At 39.5% G+C, this 20,634-nt stretch overlaps 1 protein-coding gene across 2 annotated transcripts in view; it reads right to left on the bottom strand.

The window, feature by feature from the left end:
- Positions 1 to 7,604: 7,604 nt before the first annotated feature.
- The window catches only part of trpc7b (transient receptor potential cation channel, subfamily C, member 7b), an 83,226-nt gene continuing 70,196 nt past the window's right edge, over positions 7,605 to 20,634 (bottom strand). Inside the window, exons 8-12 of one of the 2 annotated variants that reach the window (XM_064341922.1) lie at positions 17,490 to 17,685; positions 16,811 to 17,020; positions 16,260 to 16,343; positions 16,093 to 16,168; positions 7,605 to 9,011 (exon numbers count right to left, since the gene is read on the bottom strand). In XM_064341922.1, the coding sequence (XP_064197992.1) occupies positions 8,875 to 9,011; positions 16,093 to 16,168; positions 16,260 to 16,343; positions 16,811 to 17,020; positions 17,490 to 17,685 (703 nt within the window). In that variant the 3' untranslated portion in view covers positions 7,605 to 8,874. Of the gene's footprint in view, positions 9,012 to 16,092; positions 16,344 to 16,810; positions 17,021 to 17,489; positions 17,686 to 20,634 lie in introns of those variants that run through there. The other variant, XM_064341921.1, reaches the window with a different exon arrangement.

Raw genomic sequence — 20,634 nt, 5'->3', positions numbered from 1 at the left:
TTATCTACGATCAGTAGGTAAGGTTGTGCTTCACTTCGGGGTGTTTATTCTGATGGAAAAGAGAGAGAGCCAACTTTTGTATTTTTATTTTTTAGTCAGTGACATTTCCTGCTGACGTTTACGACGGCGATCGCGACCACAACATTTATTTTGCCTTTTTTGTATAGCTATTTCCGTGGATAAAATTGCAATTATTATTATTATTATTATTATTATTTATTGGTAAAAACATTTACTTCATATCCAGGGAGATAGCCAACTACTTGAAAGTTAGATTACACGTGTAGCCATTTACCAATACAATTGCATTTCAGGCTGGAAAATAACCCGTTAAAAACCGGAGAAATTGCTTACATCAATTTATGGAATTTTCTAGACTGTTAAAAGAGACAGTCAAGTTGGTGTATGTAAACATTTGACCCACGGGAATTATGATATAGTTAATTAAAGCTGAAATAAATATGTCTCTAATCAATTGTTTGAAAATTACCTCTGAAGTGAACAAAGTAGATGCCCTAATTGACTTGCCAAAAGAAATGTATGGTAACATTAAATGTGCGGAGTTGTGAAAAACTTGTCTGAATATCTTTAGCCTAGGTGTATGTAAACATTTGGCCTCAACTGTGGATAGCCAGCGAGACAGCCAGATATACAGACTGCTAGCTAGCTGGAAGATCTTCTCTTAATCTTATATAATAATAGCTTCTCTTCCTAGCTAGCAATATCTCACTGTCATTAGCAACCAGCAGGCAAGGTCAACTTGACGTAAGGTCGTCAAGGGAGTGTAACCGAAAAAGTAACCCCTAAAGGGAATAGGGGGGATGACATTTGTTGGGGGGATGGAATTTGTTGTGACATGGTCTTGTTTTTTACTACGTACTTCCGCTATGCTGATGGCCAGTGTCATCAGACAAAATGATTTCCTGTGAAATAAAGGAGACAGCTGAATCAATTTCAATGCTTGTATTTCTAAATTATAGCAGATTTGTTCTATAGGCTAAGGGAAAACGTATTGAAGCATATTACAGGAATTCTGAAAGTGCTAAAATGTGCATGACAAAACAAAAAGTAGTTAAAGACATGCAAAGTGCAATATTTTCCAAAGTAATTTATTTGGTCAAATACGCAAATACTTCCAAAGTTGTTGGAGGATATAACATTTACAATGTTGGAGTAATTCTAATGATAAACTACCCAGTGCGCGATGGTCTCGCTTTGGCCTATCTAGTGTTAAAGGAAATTCTCTCTGCAGGTGTGTGTCTAATTGAGAAACGTGTTGCTGACTTCTGAGTGAATCACTTCAAAAAGATGGTAAAATATATCCGAATCTGAATAATATTGGCAAAATTCGGGAGGAGTAAATATTTGTGGAGAATGCATTATTTGAGTGTTGCCGAATGTGGTATTTGTATTTGGCTCCATCTCTAGTATATCCATTTAAGAAATAGGATTTATTTCCGCAGAACGAGTCCGGCACTTACACCCAACAAGGTAGACAAGCCCGAAATAAAGAAAACTGGAGCGGTCTCTACTTTTTAAAATAATAACATACATAATTTTATATGATTGGTCCTTGGTTAATACATAAGCATGTTATGACCCCTGTTGTAAGTTTATGTTTATATTTGTCTCTGCATGTGTGTTTTGTGTTTCCGTTTTGTCTGATTGGCCATATCCGTCTCCGGTTACTCAGAATGAAAAAGCCAGAATTTTCCACTTACCAGGGGAGACTAGCACTTCTAACTCGTGTTTGGTGTGTTGTGTATAGAGACTGCTTCCTTTGACTTTGCGTATTTTACCCTATTTTTGTTTGATTCCAATTCCCGTCTGGCCCTTCTGGTTTGTTTTCTGATTAGTACTTGTGTATAAACACTAACTCATTCCCTTCAACTCCGCTTCTTGCCTTAGCCCTTCTAATTTGTTTGCCCCATGATTTTGTGTTTCTGACCATTCACTCTTGTATTCTATTCCAATTCTCGCCTAGCCCTCTTGTTTGCTGATTGGATTTCGTGTTCGACAATTCATTCTTGACCTTGACTTTTGTTTTGCCCTCTGCTCGGCTGATAGTGCTCCGGTTAGTTAGTGTGTTCCCCGCTGCAAAACAAATCCTTTAAAGTGTGTTATTTTGGTTTGGTTTTTTTTTCCTTTATTATTCTTGAAGGTACTCCGGGCGGAGATGTAACACTCCATGGGGGGTATGCTTTTCAAACTTTTGGTTTCAGACTATTGGCTAATTGTCTGAAGTTAGTGTTCAAAGCCACCCCGTGCCCTTCAAAGACTAGAAAATTTTCAGTTAGATTTGGATAGCTAAATAGGGACTGGAGTTACTGGTCAGTTTGCAGTTTCCTTTTCCCCAATCATTTTCCTCATCATCCACCCTGTTACGATCTGCCTTAGATCGGGTAGTAACAAGCATGCAGTAAAATGTAACAAAGAAAATGATTCCCAGGTTGCAAGCCAACATCCAATATCAGTTTGTTTGGCAATCTCATGACAATATTGGGTCAACATTGGCATACATTGGCAAGGCTGACAAATGTCAAACAACTTTTCCAAAATCGATAGTTTGTGTGTGAATTATTCTGGTCCTTTCTTTTATCAATTTGCTTTTTTTCTTAAATGCATTTTCTTTTCACAGGTACAAAAGGTAAGTATTTCAATATTCTGTACAACCAAAATGTTCTTTTCATAGCCCTGAATTTTTAGATTCAGATAATAAAAATCAATGGAACCTATGTATGGAAATGAACGATGCTCCAGAAATATGTCCCTCATTTTTCTGGGAGGCAGGTAAAGCCTTTCTTAGGGGAGCCATTATTTCATACAATATGTTGCAGCAAATAAAATACTAACTGTGATCTTGAAGGAGACCTAAAAAGAACCCCATCTAAACAGCTGACAAAAGAATTACAAGCGACTAGGTCAGCTTTAGATCGGCTACTCTCAGAGGAGGCAAAGGCCTCAATTTTTTTTAGCCAGGCATAGATTATACGAATTGGGTAATAAGCCAGGCTGCCTACTTGCAAAATTGTTGAAAGATAGATCCACCTTTAATTCAATTACCTTATTAAGGGGTGGATCAGGTAAAACTGCAAAAGACATTAATAAAACTATGAGAGATTATTATTGTTCTTTTTACAGTTGTTACTCCCTAAAAAGCGGTAATTATATACAATATTTTCTCTACCTAAAGTGTCAGATGTAGATAAAGACATACTATTGTAAGGGAATTACAAAGGAGGAAGTTTCAGAAGTGATCATAACTCTTAAAAATGAGAGGGCTCCTGGTCCCAATGGATTTGACCTGGAATTTTATTTAAAATGTGGTCATTTTCTGATTGAAACATTACTGCACATGTACTTGGATTCTTTTCAGCGAGGTCAACTTCCTGCATGTCTTAATCAGGCTAACATTTCCCTTATTTTAAAGAAAAATAAGCCTGCAGAGGAATGAACTTCTTATTGACTTCTTTCTCTTATTAATGTGGACAGCAAGATTCTCTCCAAGACACCAGCAAAAAGGCTTGAGCAATTCCTGCACAAGCTGATGAAGATGGATCAGATTGGATTCATTCATCATAGAAACTCCCTTGAAAATATCAGATGTCTTGGCATAATGCAATAATGCAAACAGTCAAAGCACAGAGTGGTAGTTATTTCTCTGGATGCCAAGAAGGTGCTTAATCAAGTGAAGTTTGATTATTTGTTTAATTTGTGTGAGGTTAGCTAGCCAATATTGTTTCTTATAACTTGATATTGATATTAATACTTTTAATGGCAGGCCTTGTTTTTGCCAGTTTGAATTAATGACAGTGCTTTGTACATGTGAGTAACTTGGCATTGTTGTATGTTGAAAACATGTTTTGCATCAGATATACATTACATGGCCAAAAGTATGTGGACGCCTGACATCCAACATCTCATCCAAAATTGTGGGCATTAATATTGTTGAGGAATTAACCCACTCTGATTTTAGAAGGACCACTGTAATAAGGCACCCTCTATTACATGCTGTATGTAGTGAATTCACAATACATCAAAGCGGTGTGTTACAACCCCTGGCTCTCAGGTTGCAACAAAGAATGGGGGACACATGAAACTATTAAATAATCAAATAATTTATTAACAAAAGTAATGAAATGAACTACATAAAATAAGTTATGTATATGAGTGTCAGTAGAATCAGTGGTGTAGGTGAGTGTGTGTGTGTAGAATATGTCATGCGTGTTGCAAGGTGTGAACCAAACAATAACCAAACTAATGAAGTGCGCAGCAGAGTGGAGAGAGCCCGCACTGGGAACTGGCAGCAGCCTTTATGCTGGAGGACATGCCCAGGGCCAGGGTTACGCCCTCAGCTCTGACGAGCCACCTCCCAACCTAGAATGATACAAAGTAGAACAGAAATGAACAGAAACAACCCAAAAGGGGGCAGGTCGTCACAGGTGCTTTCTCTGAAACACAACAACAAGCTTTCTGGTAGATATACTCTCCATTTACAGTACGTCTAAACTATATACTTTGCACATTCTACATTGTTCCAACCATGTACATATTCTTCTTATTCCAGTTGAATCAGCTCTTAAGCAAAACATCATAATCTTACATTAGGGCAAAACAACTCTATCTAACTGTTGAAGAAGAAACAGATCCACAAAAAAACTTTAAAAAAACGTGATTACTTAAAAATGATCACTTCAGTGTATGTACTCTTCCACAATATGGAGTTGGTCCACTCTATTCTGCTATGACAACCTCCACTCTTCTGGGAAGGCTTTATACTAGATGTTGAAGCATTGCTGCAGGGATTTGCTTCCATTCAGCCAGAAGAGCATTAGTGAGGTCGGGCACTGATTGGGCAATTAGGTCTGGCTCGCAGTTTCCCATTGATTGAGGTTAGGGCTCTGCGCAGGACAGTCAAGTTCTTCCACATTCTCGACAAAACCATGTCTATATGGAGGTCGCTGTGTGCTGGAGGGCATTGTTACATTACTTTACATTACAGGCATTTAGCAGACGCTCTTATCCAGAGCGACTTACACAACTTTTTACATATCACTTTACATTGTATCCATTTATACAGCTGGATATATACTGAAGCAATGCAGGTTAAGTACCTTGCTCAAGGGTACAACGGCAGTGTCCTTTCGGTTACAAGCGCAGTTCCTTACCCACTGTGCCACACTCCGTCCTGTCATGCTGAAACAGGAAAGGGCTTTCCCCAAACTGTTGGGGAAGTACAGAATCGTCTAGAATGTGATTGTATGCTGTAGCACTAAGAATTGCCTTCACTGGAACTAATGGGCCTAACACAGAACATGAAAAACAGCCCCAGACCAAGGGGTACCCAGATACTTTTGGTCATATTGTGTGTACTGTATGTGTTTTCGGAAAAGCTCACCATGTCTCAGTAGGGGCTCCGTAGAAACGCGACCTGCTCGACTTGTAACTTTAATTAAATAAACTATGTGGGTCTGAGAAATCAATTGGCAGTATTACTACTTCTACTGCCTGTTAAAAATTAAGCTTTTTCAATGTGGGGAGGTAAAGCAGAAGCTTCAGGAACGATACTTCCGATATACTCCTCCCTATGAAATAGAGCGGTGAAAGCTATATATAAGCAAACTACGTACTGTTTAAGCCTGCGTTCAAAATATGTGTTTCAGGGTAGAAATGTATTGCTATATGTTGAATATGAGAGAATTTCAATGACTAATCTGCCCCATTTTATGTTTTTATATTACAGAGATACAATTTAACTGCAATTTTAAAATGGCACTAAACTCCTTCTTTGACAGAAAGTCTGTCAACAGTAGCATATCGAAGACAACCTGCAACCGATGACATGCTTGATGAGGAAAACCCCATGGTCTTGTTTGTTTTGGTACATCCTAGAGACAGGCCATGCAGAGGATGGATAACAATGGCATCCTTGTTATTGTATTTGGTAGACAAATCTGACTCGTAAAACAAAAAGTTTTAAAAAGTAATGAGAAGCTGCATATTGATCATTTGATGATGATGTGGGGCCTTGTAATTTTGGGGTTGTAGAGTAATTCAATGCTTCATTTGCTAATAAGAAGTTCTCGCTGTTACCGCAGAATCCAAACAACAGAGTTGAAGTTGTTAGAACACCATACTTTGATCACAATATAGGCTAGATTATACCAAATCTGTTAAATGATTAGGTGATTTTTTCCACACCAAAATCACCAACATTCCACACCAAAATCACCAACTTACACCAAACTCTCACCTCATCCACACCCCCTTTAGATGAACCACTCCCTACTACTGCTGCCACCGCAACTTCTCCCTCCCTGGTTTTACCTTCACCCATATTGACAGTGCTTCACTCACCAAACTCATTTCCTCTGCCAGATCCACCACCTGCTCATTAGATCCCGCCCCCACTGCCCTAATTAAAGCCTGCCTCCCTACCTTCTGCCCTTACTTCACCAAGCTCATTAACCTGTCCGTGACCCACTGTGCTGTCCCCACCATCTTCAAGACTGCTGCCGTGTGACGCAATCCTTAAAAAACCTGGCCTGGACCCAAACACCCTCTCCAACTACCGCCCCATCTCCAAGCTCCCATTCATGTCCAAACTCCTGGAAAAAAGTTATTGCTTCCCAACTCCGTTCATACATGTCCGACAATAACCTCTTTGAGCCCCTTCGGTCCGGCTTCCAACCTCATCACAGCACAGAAACAGCCCTCACCAAAGTGGTAAATGACCTCCTCCTATCCTCTGACTCTGGTGCATATAGCATACTCACTTTTGACACAGTAAACCACAACATCCTCCTCACCCGTCTGTCTCACCTAGGCATCACTGGCCCATCTCTCAACTGGTTTCACTCATACCTCACAAATAGGTCAGAATTCATATCTATCCATGGTCACACCTCAGATCTTGTTACTGTCACAAAGGGTGTCCCACAAGGTTCTGTTCTTGGTCCCCTCCTCTTCATCATCTATATGCTTCCCCTTGGCCCCATCCTCCGCAGCTAAGGTCTCAATTTCCACTTCTATGCAGATGACACCCAAATTTATATCAGCTCTACATCCACAAATCAGCCACCCACTGCCATCATTGAAAACTGTCTGACACACATCAAATCCTGGATGCAACACAATTTTCTTAAACCCCCCTGACATCTGTACCTCAGACTCACTCATCTCCTTCAAATCTAGTCTTAAAACCCACCTCTTTTCCCTAGGCTTCCCTTGATGTTTGTCTCCCCCCTCTCACACCCCCATTTTTTTCTCTGAAATGTATGTTTCATTGTATGTATGTATGTGTATGTACCATTTATTGTAAAGCGTCTTTGAGACCATGAAAAGCGCTACATAAAATAAATGTATTATTATTATTATTATTATTATTATTATTATTATTAAGTACATCGCTGGCAAATCTCTGAAGTAGGCTACTAATGTCATCACTATTAAAGTCTGTGTGGGGTCCCAGTGCCGCTGCACCCCCAGCATCTGCCCCCTGCCCCAAACTTCACTTATGCCTGTAGTCCTTGGTCAATTAAGACGACACCAGTTCACAAACAGGTTTTTATTATTATGAGCAAGTATCTTCATTCCAGATCATAGTATTCTTCACATCAGTAGAAATATTTGATTATTATGATGAATTACTCATTGAAATGAATGTTAACTTTATAATATAATTATTTTACCAACTGTGGTTTTTCATGGAGACAAGATACAAAAAACATTATTGAAAATAAGCACAAAATAAGTCATACTAGTACAGATCACACTAGGTTTGATATATACTTACATGGCTTTTAAAAAGGAAGGTTTCTTTGACTTTATGCATTAAAATGTGAACCCCTCATAAATTTGAACTTAAATGTCCCATCTGACGATTTTGTCATGGTTCTGTGTTTTCCTGTCTGTGTTTCCCTTGTTGGGCCGCCAGGTGGCGGCACTTCTGTTTTGTGTCCTGCTCCCCCCTGTTAATTGTTGTCTCGTTATTCTATCATTGTTCCCACCTGTGTCTTGTTATCCCCTCCTTTTCTGGTTTGATTGTTTTTTGAGTTCACCTGTTTCTTGTTACCCCCTGTCTATTTAAGTTCTTTGTTCCCTTGACTCGGGTGCTGGTTCCTTGTGTTTGTTTCCTACCTGTGTTTGCTTCTGACTTGTGCTTGTTCCTGACCTGTATGTATCTTCTGGTGTTTCTTTTATGTGTTTGCCTGTGTGTTCCACCTGCCTGCCTGTGTTCTGTTCTGTGTTTTTTTGTTCTTAAGAATGTTTTGAGTTTGTTGTTTTGCCCTTTGTGGCCTTACCTGTTCCCTGTTTGTGTTTGCCTTTTTTGTTGTTGTAGTAAAGTCCTTGTTCGTATCTATCCTTTTGAGTTTAGTGTTTTTTTTTTTCCCTCTGCTTTTGGGTCCGTACCCCCCACGAGTCCTGACAGATTTAGCAAATAGACACTGACTGGCTTCTTTATTTTTAAATTAACCTAAAATGCAAAGTAACAGTTATCCCGATCAGATGTGCAATACATCAAAACACATGGTTTTACCACTAAAAAATTATTACGTCTTCCAGTCTGTAACAAATATCTTCTTTTCATTTGCCTTAGTTTCCTGGATTCTGCCTTACAGGTAGAAACATACAGCTGGATTACTAAAGCTTGGATATGCATAAAAATGCCAGTCCTTACAGAGACACAGGTAAACCAGCAAATATCTTTCTGAGTAGGAGATGGAACAATTTGCATTTAGCTGGTTTCCACAGTGACAGGAATGCAGTCTACACGCCATCTGACTGGACTGGATAATGCTTGGCAGTCTCCCTGCTGAAGCACAGGCATTTTGATGAGTGAACTGCTGGGTGGATTGGTGGCCAGTCACAGTGTCAAGCGCAGTGTGTCATGTTGATGTTGTTGCTGAGTTTCTGTATCAGGTCAGACAGCTCCTCTGTGGCCTGAGACTTGTCCTCCAGGAGCTCATAGCGAAGGCTGGAGATGTCCTGTTTGATCTCTTTCAGCTCTCCTGTAATGGACCAGAGAACAGTGAGTGTCAGCCTATTGGTGGAACCCTCAGACAATTGGAAGCCTGAGTCTATTGGAACCCTCAGTGTATTGGAACACTCAGCCAATTAGAATACTCAGACAATCGCCCTATGGCTAGGATCCTCCCTAAACAGAAATCATACTATGCACGTTGACCTCAGACAAGCAGCTCAGTCAAGGTGCATTGAAACCACAGAAGAATAGAATGTAAAGTTTATGACCAAACTTTAGTGCGGTTGCTTCAGCAGTTGTTTAGCTGCTACCTGATGAATAACTTATAGAGCTGTAGCATCATAAAATGTTACCAGTCTAACCATATGACCATTATTGTAAGGGTTAATTTATTTGGCAAGCTATAGCATGAATCTGATGAAGAACAGATTTTGAACAAAAATGCCATGTTACTCACACATACAAAGCACTATCTACTATAATTAATTCCTTCAAATCTAGGCCTGCCACTAAAAGTATTCATATCAAAATTGTTCCAAGTTACATTAAATAATATTGGCTATCTTAGCTCACACAAATGAAACAAGCTCTATTCCACAGCAATGCTGCCCAATATTTCCTAAATTCTTTCAAGTAATTTGAAATTTGGCATGCAATTGGAAAATCATGTTTTCTACATTTTTTATGCCTGTCTGTTGTGATATTGTTACATTGCCACTATTATAAGTATTTACTTGTTAGGAATACTTGGTGGGACAAAATGGCATCCTTTCAATTTACTCTACGTGTTCTACTGGCTGAAATAGCATCAAATTCTATTTCTATATGTCCTATGTGCTGAAATAGCATCACATATACCATGGCTCAACATTTGCCATTGTTACAATTTACTTTTTATTCCCCATTCATTCTCTATGGGAATCTTTTCCAAAAAACTTTAAATATTTGTAAAACTATTTGGAATTTCAAAAATATTTGAACAAGCACACTGCTCTGAATCAAGCTGAATATTATGAAGTTGAATGGCATGTCTAGCTTAAAAACTGTAGGAGGAGTAGTGTGCAGAAATGTAGGTGGAAGAAAATAAGAATAAGAAATATAGCTGCAAAGCAGCAATTCCGAGGTCCAAGCAGCTAATGAAATATGACGCTGGAATCAGCTATGTCCACAGTCATTGAAAAAAGAGTTCATGTTCAAAAAATGTCGTGATCAGACTTAAGCCTGTAACATACTCTACGCAAGTAATAGCAATGCAAGGCACGTTTCTAGCGTTCCACAGAAGAAAAATGTGTAATCTATATTTTGTAACACATTTCCATTTGGGCTAAATGTAAACTCCATTCAACAAACAATTACAAATAAAGAAGTAATCATTTCTGCGCCAAGGTTACTCACTCCAACTAGATTAGCATAGGCTGCCACCTTGTGGATTAGCAGTACATGACCTCAGACAGGGCTAAAAGAAGCCAGTAAACGCACGTATGGTATGTACGCAAACAGCTTGTGTATGTCCAGAATGTGCATTTGCATTTCTGTTTGTGGCATTGAGTATATACCGGGCCGTATGGTTCATGAGAGGAAGATCTTTAAGTATTGTTTTTTTCAGTTGGAAAAATAGTCAACAATGCTGAATATTCCTTTTTTAATGCGCCCATATTTTTCAAGCAATCAACACCATAATTGACTTGCTGAAAGTCAGCCCAGGTCCATCTAACAACAACAGGCATTGCCAGGGATTTATACTTTAAAGACATGCAAGCCACAAAACAGAATCACCCACCACACAAATAAATGTGAAATATTAAACCCCTACTGGCAGCCATATTGTTCATGCCATTGACACTATTAAAGTTTTGGCTAGTTCAGAAAAATTCAGAACATTTTTCAAGGCCAAAGACTAAGCCCGAAATTAATTAGACCAAGAATTAGTGCTGTGACTTATACAGTCCCCTCCAAAAGTATTGGAACAGCAAGGTCAATTCCTTTGTTTTTGCTATACACTGAAGACAATTGAGTTTGAGGTCAAATGATGTACATGAGATGACAGATCCGAATTTCAGCTTTTATTTCCTGGTATTTTTATCTAGATTTATTAAACAACTTAGAACATATCACCTTTTGTATCAGACAACCCAATTTTTAGGTGAGTACAATTATTGGAACATGTGACTGACAGGTGTTTCTTGTTGCCCAGATGTGACCTGTTAGATTGATTGGTTAAACAATAAATAGTTCTGAATGTCAACTCTTGGTTTTAGCCTTGGGTTTTGCCTCTGAAGACTGCATTTGTGTTATAAAAGATAAACTAACATGAAGACCAGAGAACTGTCTTTGGGAGAAAAGCAAGCCATTTTGAAGCTTAGAAAAGAGAGGAAATCGACCAGAGCCATTGCACAAGCATTGGGGATAGCTTGTACAACAACTTGGAATGTCCTGAAAAAGAAAGAAACCGCTGGCGTACTGAGCAACAGACATCGAACAGGTTGACCAAGGAAAACAACAGCAGTTGATGACAGAAACATTGTGAGAGCTGTGAAGAAAAACCCCAAAACATCAGTCAGTGACATCACAAACAATCTCCACAGGGCAGGGGTGAAGGTATCTCAATCAACCGTTCGAAGAAGACTTAGAGAGCAGCAATATAGAGGCTATACCACAAGATGCAAACCACTCATCAGTAGTGAGAATCGGAAGGCTAGATTACAATTTACAAAGAAGTACAGAGATGAGCCACAAAAGTTCTGGAACAAAGTTTTATGGACTGATGAGACCAAGATTAACCTCTACCAAAGTGACGGAAAGGCCAAAGTGTGGAGAAAGAAGGGATCTGCTCATGATCCAAAACATACGAGCTCATCTGTGAAGCACGGTGGAGGAAGTGTCATGGCTTGGGCTTGCATGGCTGCTTCTGGAGTGGGCTCACTAATCTTTATTGATGATGTAACTCATGATGGTAGCAGCAGGATGAATTCAGAAGTCTACAAAAACATTCTGTCTGCCAACTTACGGAGAAATGCGTCCAAACTAATTGGGAAGAACTTCATCATGCAGCAAGACAATGACCCAAAACACACTGCCAACACAACATTAGTGAGAAAAAGTGGAAGGTTTTAGACTGGCCAAGTCAATCACCAGACCTTAACCCAATTGAGCATGCACTTCACCTCCTGAAGAGGAGATTGAAAGGAAGAACCCCCAAAAACAAACATCAACTAAAAGAGGCTGCAGTAAAAGCCTGGAAAAGCATCACAAAAGAAGAATGCAACAGTTTGGTGATGTCAATGGGTCGCAGGCTTGATGCAGTTATTGCAAGCAAGGGATATGCTACCAAATACTAAGTGTTATTTACTTTCATTTATTTAAATACTCTGTTCCAATACTTTTGCTCACCTAAGAATTGGGTGGTCTGATACCAAAAGGTGCTATGTTCTAAGTACTTTAACACATCTAGGTGTAAATACCAGGAAATAAAAGCTGAAATTCTGAACTCTTGTCTCTGTCGGGGTGGGGCGCGGGAATGGACCCAAGCGCAGAGTGCAGGGAAAAACTCAAAACTCCAAACGTAGGGAGAACAAAGACTTTACTGAAATTAACGGAACAGAAAGACTTGCAGGGCGGTTATAACAAACACAAAGAAAAACCTCAAAAAACACGGGAAAACAAAAACCAAAAGTCCCAAAAACGTAGAGAAACAAAACAGGCAAGGAACAGGCAACAAGCAACGAGCAGGCAAGGAACATAAGGCAAGCAAGGATCCAGCACCTGAGGCAGGGAGAAAGGAGACTTAAATAGACCTGACGCAGACGAGACACAGGAGGGCACAATGAACAATCAGGCCACAGAGAGGGAAGGGAACACGAGACAATAAGCAACTAATAATGGGATAATTGAAAACAATTAAACAAGACACAAAGCAGAGGTGCCACCATCTGGCAGCCCAACCAGGAATAACAGGGGGAAGACACAGAACCCTGACAGTCTCATGTTCATCTTTTTTTCTCAACCCCAAATGTATTGAATGTATTGCAAAAACAAAGGAATTGGCCTTGCTGTTCCAATACTTTTGGAGGGGACTGTATATGCTAATGTGCTAGGTCATATACAGTAGCTGCCATGTTCTAATAGATTGCAATTTAACAAATCCCTAACATGCCTACCATGTTTCAAGAGTTTTGACCATACCGTCTGGGAGATATAAGCATTTTCCCTGGAGAAAGAAAATAAAATAAATAAATCGATATAGCTGCGATGTGGTGGGGGGGGGGGGGGGCAAGCACCATGGATGAACTGCATAGGAGCGCAATTAGTATCTTTCTGAAATATAAACAAAGTAATAAGCGAAAAAATAAAAACAAAGTTTAGCAACAATTTAGTTGTCTGCATACCACAGGTGTGCAGTGGGGGACACTACATGCTTCAATGAGAGAGGGAGAAATGCAGAGTGTGCAACGTCCAGTCCTTTCCCCTCTCAGCCTGCCATATGCACACATGTGGTCCTAATTGTGTTGGAGCACCAGCCAATTTGCCACTCTGGAGCAAAAGCACCCCTTTGAGTTGCTAACAATAGCCCACTTTAGCAATCTATAGCTAGCTGCTGTTTACGTTAGCTAGCTTGACCCAACATCCTTTTTCCCTGGACATTTCCTCTTTTGGAACCAAAAATATACATCCATCCATTTCTAAATTATTGAAAATGTCCAGTTAAGTTTTGCTTGTTCCAGAGACCGTATATAAACCAACAAATAGCCTAATATTATGTTCATACCCACCTGCCACTGTCCCCCTTTGTTTCAAAATCCAATATATAGTCAATCAACTTTAGTTAGCTAGCAAACAGTAATTAAGTTTCTTCTTACCATGAAGAGTCACTGACTTGCTTACCTTTTTCTCTAAATTCTGGAAAGATGTTACTCAGCCCTCAATCCTTCCCCTCGCACCAATTATAACAAAAGGTTTTAGATACAGCATATGAACAGATGATTATACATGGTGTTTGGTGATCATCAGACTTAGCATTTTTACATTAGGAAGGGAATCAGAATTTGCCAGTTTCAAAATGGCATCTACCAAAATGGGACTCCCCTGTCATTCCCTCTCTTAGCTGTCAATATTAGTAATAAAAGGTTGTAAATAATGACAGCATATTGTCACGACAGGGATCTGGTGAGGCTTGAACTTTATTGTTCTGACGAGGTGTCCGGGGAGAGGCTAATGCACTAACCACTACACCAAATACAAATGGCAAATATAGCCGCAAGTAGCGATTCCGGAGGGGGGGGGGAGGGGTTCAAGCCAACATGGACTGTTAGAAGGTGAAAGCTGCGAAGTGCAATAAGAACTAGTCAGAATCAGAGTAATTGTAATAGTCAATTCCATTTATACATACAAAGAATTTGACTTGACACAATATGTTCATTCTCAATGAATGAATGAAAAGGTTTAATTGCACAACAAACGAACAGTAGCATAGGACCATCATCATCATATCATACAAGAACTAAATAAATAAATGACGGTTTGATTGTGTCTGGATGAAAACTATTTAATGATAGGTATTGGGTTTTGGAAAAGGGAGCCTTCAACACAATTATAATTAATGGCTATATTTCTGTTTGTAATTGTTATTTATTGTACTGGTACACTCGAGGTTATACCCATATATACTCATTCGAGCTAAATCCAGTTCCAATTTACATTCTTGAATGGTCATTTTTAGATGTGAAGCACCCTTATGACCGGCAATGTCAGTGGGCAGAATTTCATGTCTCTACCATTTATCATCTCACGGGAATTTGCGCAAACATTTCTGAAGAAGATTAATAATAAAAAACCAGCACAAATGCAAAAACAATGGGGTTTCAGCCCTTCTGGCTTGAACCCCTAATTATTGAGGCCCGCCACAATCAATCTACAGTTCAGTCTGTATGCTCCACTGTATTTTCGTTTAAATTTTAATTGGAGAAATTAAGCAAAAGAAAAGCAAGTATCGTTCATAGCACAGTTTGTAGCTTCACATGCAGATTCATATTAAGGGGAATCGAAAAATGGCAAAACACTAGCTTTGTTTGTGTTTAAAGAGCTGCAAGGGTAACGCATGATTTCCTTTTGGTAACATCTGTCTAGAATGTAAACAAAAACATAAGCAAGTCAGGGACTCTTCATGGTTAGAAGACATTTTATGACAACTGTCAGCTACCTTGCTCAAGCTGTTGTCTTAATATGACAGCTTCGGGGATTTATGTTCATAATATAATAGTTAATTATAACTACATTAGTTCTTAAATCTTACCCTGTCGTTATCAGCAACACCAATAATCAGATGGTGAGGTTTCTCGCTTTTACATTGGACGCGGTAGATAGACGTGGCCTCAAAATGTGATCATGTATTCATTTCTACATGCTTTTACTTCTTGCACATATCGCTCCTTTGCTAATGGCAAATCTTCCTGTCTGGTTCCTCTGCTGAAAATTCCAGCTTAAAACTGGTTTAAGATGTGTTTTTAACACTTTTAGCTGGCCGACCAGCTGTTCACTAGCTGACCAGCCTATGTCAGCAAGTCCACCAGTTTGACCACCAGCTTACCAGCTTTGACCAGGTTGTCCAGCTAGAGACCAGCTTTGACCAGTCACAGACCAGCTATAACCAGCTAGAAAACACAGCTAAGCCATCTTAAACCGGCGTAGAATCCCAGCTGGTCTTAGCTGTTATTTTTCAGCCGGGTCTTGAGGAAATTGCTTTCTCATTTTTCCAAAATGTTAATTACCTGTTGGGTTATTTCGAAAATTGTATAGTTTTGACCTGAAATCTATTGTTTGTTTGAGTTTGCAAGAGTAACCAAAGGGAGCCAGACTTGGCAATAGGTTAATTGGAACCCTCAGACTACTGAAATGCACAGTCTAACATAACAATGAGTGGATAGAACTGATATAGTGACATTAAACAGGGCCAGCAGTTATCACATAAATATGAATCATTTCATGATTAAATACAGTAAGGTTTGCTGATAAATAGTAGCGATAAAGCAGTTTAGTAAAGGGTTGTAACACCCAGGTTTGTGAATCATGTTCCTTTTTTACAAAGAAAACAAAGAAAACAGAAAACACCAAACCTTCATTGACTTCGTCGTTTTCCTTGTCAACTTGTGCTTTCAACACGTAGCGTTTTATTAGCCGTTTCATTATTTGCTGTAAAAACATGAATAGTAAATTATGAAAAATGAAAATTTGTGATTGGAAACTGTTTAAAAGGCTCTTCAAAGGGCAGACATGTTCTTGCCTGATATCGAGTGGGCTGGTTCAGTATACTGTTGAAGCTGTGCGACTCCGCTATCCGCAGGTTCAACTGGGTGAAAAGGTTCAGCTGAAATTATAAAAGTGCAAAAAATACCATCTGTTATATGTACATGAAAAACAAGCAGGCCAATGACCAGCTTTATCCTGAGGGTTGCAATACTTCCAAACTACTGTTCTCCCTTTTTATTGTTTAACTTTCTCTTTTTAGCATTGAGTATTTTATCTTACAGTTAGTTATCTGTCTGTATATCACATCTTTATTGTACATTTGTATATATTCCAGTTGTACCTGCAGCTCCATTTTTGGAAATGTATTTGAATGTACTGTATGGAAAGTACTGAGTAATTAAAATTATTATTCAGCCTTGTGTGGTTTAATATTGAGGACAGTTTGGTGTTCGGAAAAAGCGTGCGCATTATGGTTTTTAAAACGCAAAGTTGGAGCAGCAGACTGCAGGCATCTCATCCACTAGAGGACTCCCTCTTGAGCAATGAGACTAAGGCGGCCGACCCGTTGGCTGTCCTGGCTCATACCCTGGATTTGGAGCTGCCCATGCACAGCTCCACGTCCCTCTTCAGTGGGTCGTGCTTACAACAGAGCAGGGAGCAGGCCCGGCGAAGGCACTGGAAGAAAGACTTGGGACTGGGGACGATGCTGAAGGGGGGGGGCAGCGTCTTGCCAGTGTCGAAGTAGGACAGCCACAGCTTGGAGCGTGCATACTTCCACTCCACATCTGCATCACCCTGTGGGGGCAGAGCCAAGGGACAGCTGACTCATGCGCACCGACTCCAAGAACACTACACCCACACACACAGACACAGAGCACCAACAATTGAGGACACTGCAGTGTTATATCATGTCACTTTGCAAGGGCAAGGCCACAGATGGACAGTAGCCTTGAAGACACATGTTGCTGGAGGTCACCTCTCCACATCACACTGTCTATATTAAAGCCATTTCTACCAAGTGTTAACAGCTGGATCTTCCATCTGTTGCCTACTGTGTGGTTAATGGTACTGGGGAAGTGAAACTCTACTACCCGCCTACAGATAGGCTGTGCTTTTAATAATCAATTATGATGCATATATGTGTGTGTGTTTGTGTGCTTGCGTTTGTGTGTGTGTCTGAGTGTGTTCTGTCACATAAGAGATCAGTACAGCTTCCATTAAAAAACATTATTTTTTTTCTGAGAAGCAGGACAGATGTTGTCACCTCGATCTCCTGGTACGAGTTGTTGATCATGGCGATTAGCATATTGAGCAGCACCACCACCATGGTGACGTTATAAATCCCATACAGCACGTAGCCGATGTTCTCTATAAACTTGTGGTCATATTTCAGGACCACTGACGACACCTCAGAAAGTCCAAATATGGACCAGAACAGCGTCTTAAAACTCTCCTCCACTCTAAAAGAGAGAGAGAGAATAACATGCAACATTAATGTCAGTTAATCAATCAATCAATTTTATTTATATATAACATTTCAACACATTAGTGCTACACACAGTGCAAAGAATAACAAAAGAGCAGATAAATATGTAACTTTCTGTGAACTGCAGAAGTTGGGGGATGAGACCAGTACATACTTCCTCTGTCCAGAACAGTATTCGATGTGAATCAGAAAACAGAAAACAGAAAACAGCGGAATTCTACTGGTGACATAAAGGTTAAGGTATTTCAAATAGATAACTATTAGACCATTGCTGGATGTGGGAACTGAAGCCTGATTTCACACTCTGAAACACAGTGACACAGTGTTCTTTGTAATGTCACCCTGTCTATACCACCATAAATACAAGCTTGGCTCTTAACAAAATGGAATGTCTAGTAATTTGTCTCTTCATGTCTTTAACCCATTTTCAAGGTCAAGAGTCCTCATTAATTCATTCAATTTGAGAGGGGAGATTAAAGGTCACTTTTTAAACCAGGCATGTCAAACATACGGCCCGCGGGCCGGACCCGGCCCGTTGGATGATTTAATCCGGCCCGGCATAAATTTCTGAGTATGTCAAAAAAAGAAGCGAGTCTCTATCTTATTTCTATCAAAAGTTATGATTTTTTAAAATAAATACAAACCAAATGCTCCCTCCGGCCGCGGGAGGGCAGTAAATGTGTAAAAGAGCTCACGTCCAGCATGCGGCATTGACACGAGTTAGTACTAATTGCTTCACAATTCACCACTACTAAACAAGTTATCGGTCAACACACCCTTCCCAAAATGGCACTGTCAAAAAAAGAAAAGTGGACACGGAGTGCTTCTTTGAGCTACGAGGGGAAATTAGACAGTTCATGGAGAAGAAGGGACGCCCAGTAAAGGAACTTAAATGCAAGGAATGGGTGCAGGATCTTGCGTTTATGGTTGATATTACACAACACTTGAATACACTTAACACTACATTGCAGGGCCGTAACAGAGTTGTCACTCAATATTACGACAGCATAAGTGCGTTCAAGATGAAACTGTCACTGTGGGAGACGCAGCTATCCAACGGTGACACCGCGCATTTCTCTTGTCTCACAGCTGTGCGTCCGGAGGCACCAGACCGTCCCGATAATGATTTGGAAAAATATAAAGACAACATAACAGATTTGCTGCGAGAGTTTGAGCAGAGGTTTCAGGTATTCAGTGAACTTGAGAACAAATTTGGCTTTTTTCGCTCGCCATTTACAGTGAAGCCTTCTGATATGCCAGCTGACATTCAACTCGAGCTTATTGACTTGCAGTGCGATTCCGCTATGAAGGATAAATTTGGGTCCGTGGGATTGGATACGTTTTATCAATATCTCGTGCCAGGTTACCCCAAAATAACAGCCATGGCTGCAAAGGTTCTATCCATGTTTGGGACTACTTATCTTTGTGAACAGGTGTTCTCCGTAATGAACAATAATAAAACAAAGCAGCGCTCAAGGTTAACAAATAAACACTTGAATGACATTGTTAAATGTGCTGCTACTCAGGATTTGACACCTAATATCGATACACTTGTGAAGGCAAAAAGATCCCAAGTTTCAGGAGCCAGCAGCAGCAAGTAGACTGCAGGAGTGCAGTAAGAGAGAAAAAAGTGTGATGACACGAAATTTGTTTGCACTCATGAATACAGATCATTAAAAATAAGATTAATCTGGTTTCATATTAAAGACAATTAATATTGTGCAGTATATTCTCAGCTTCAGTAGGCCCAGCCTAGTAGTTTGATCTGATGTAGTCTAATCTTATTGCCCATGCACGGCTATAACTTTTATTTTGTATTTCTTTTTTTATTTATTTCAAAGCAGTATGACAATTAAGGCGAAAATATTTTTTTCATAGCTCCCACTTGAGTTTGTTTAGTGTGGTGAGTTGGTTCAGGTGTAAAACTGCATTCACTTAACTGTTAAAATAAACCAGTTGTTAACACATTCACCGCCTAACATGAAATCATTTTTTTTTTCCATTGTTGGTGAATAAATGTGTTGTGCTTAGAAAAGATCCCTTGTCATCCGTGATTATAATATGTAGGGTAGGCTACAAATGTAGGCTGAATGATAAAGCATAGTACTGAAAAACAAAGCTAAATATTTGGAGTTGACATTCTTTTACTGATCCGGCCCACCCGAGAACAGAAAGTCTGGATCCGGCCCCAGAGCCAAACTGAGTTTGACATGCCTGTTTTAAACACTATGCAAATTAATGGCCAGGAAATGTCCGCCATCTGTGAGGACAAAAATCAGGAGAAAGATTTCAGGAGAAAGTGCAGTGTTCCTGTCTTCTGTTTGGTATTCGAGAGACACTTAATAAAAAAGCATTACTCAAGTCCACCTGTTACAAGGGACTTCAAATTAATATCTCACTGGCTGTTAAATAGGTTTATTTTCACCTGAAGAACTCCTTCACAAAGTGGCTAGAGACCACCTTTACATCCAATTTACACATTACAGGTGTTATTTTCTGAGAGCTGAACAGAATCAAGGTGATCATTTGATTCTTAGGATATTACTACAGAGATACTCAGCAGTTGCTCAACCAGTGTCAATTTCTCAGTGGTTTTACAGAGAGAAGGAACACTCAAAACAGGCAGTGATTACAAAATGGATGGCTTGCCTATCAATTCCCTTTGAGGGAATTGAATTATTTAATATTACATTACATTATACTAGTAGATATCATACTAAAGTTATTCAGGTATTGTGCCCTTATTCACTTATTTGGGTATTATCTGCATACACACTTTTGACTTACAGCTTACATTTTAAGTAACATAAAAATGTACAGAATTGTATATGTATAATTGTATATTGTATATATATTAAAGTTAAATAATGCCTGTATAGCAATTGAACATTTTTACAAAAGAAACTGCAATCTCTGAGATACA

This window comes from Anguilla rostrata, chromosome 7 (genome assembly GCF_018555375.3).
Source record: "Anguilla rostrata isolate EN2019 chromosome 7, ASM1855537v3, whole genome shotgun sequence".
Classification (NCBI taxonomy): Eukaryota; Metazoa; Chordata; class Actinopteri; order Anguilliformes; family Anguillidae; genus Anguilla; species Anguilla rostrata.
This window is presented reverse-complemented; position numbering and strand designations above follow the sequence as displayed.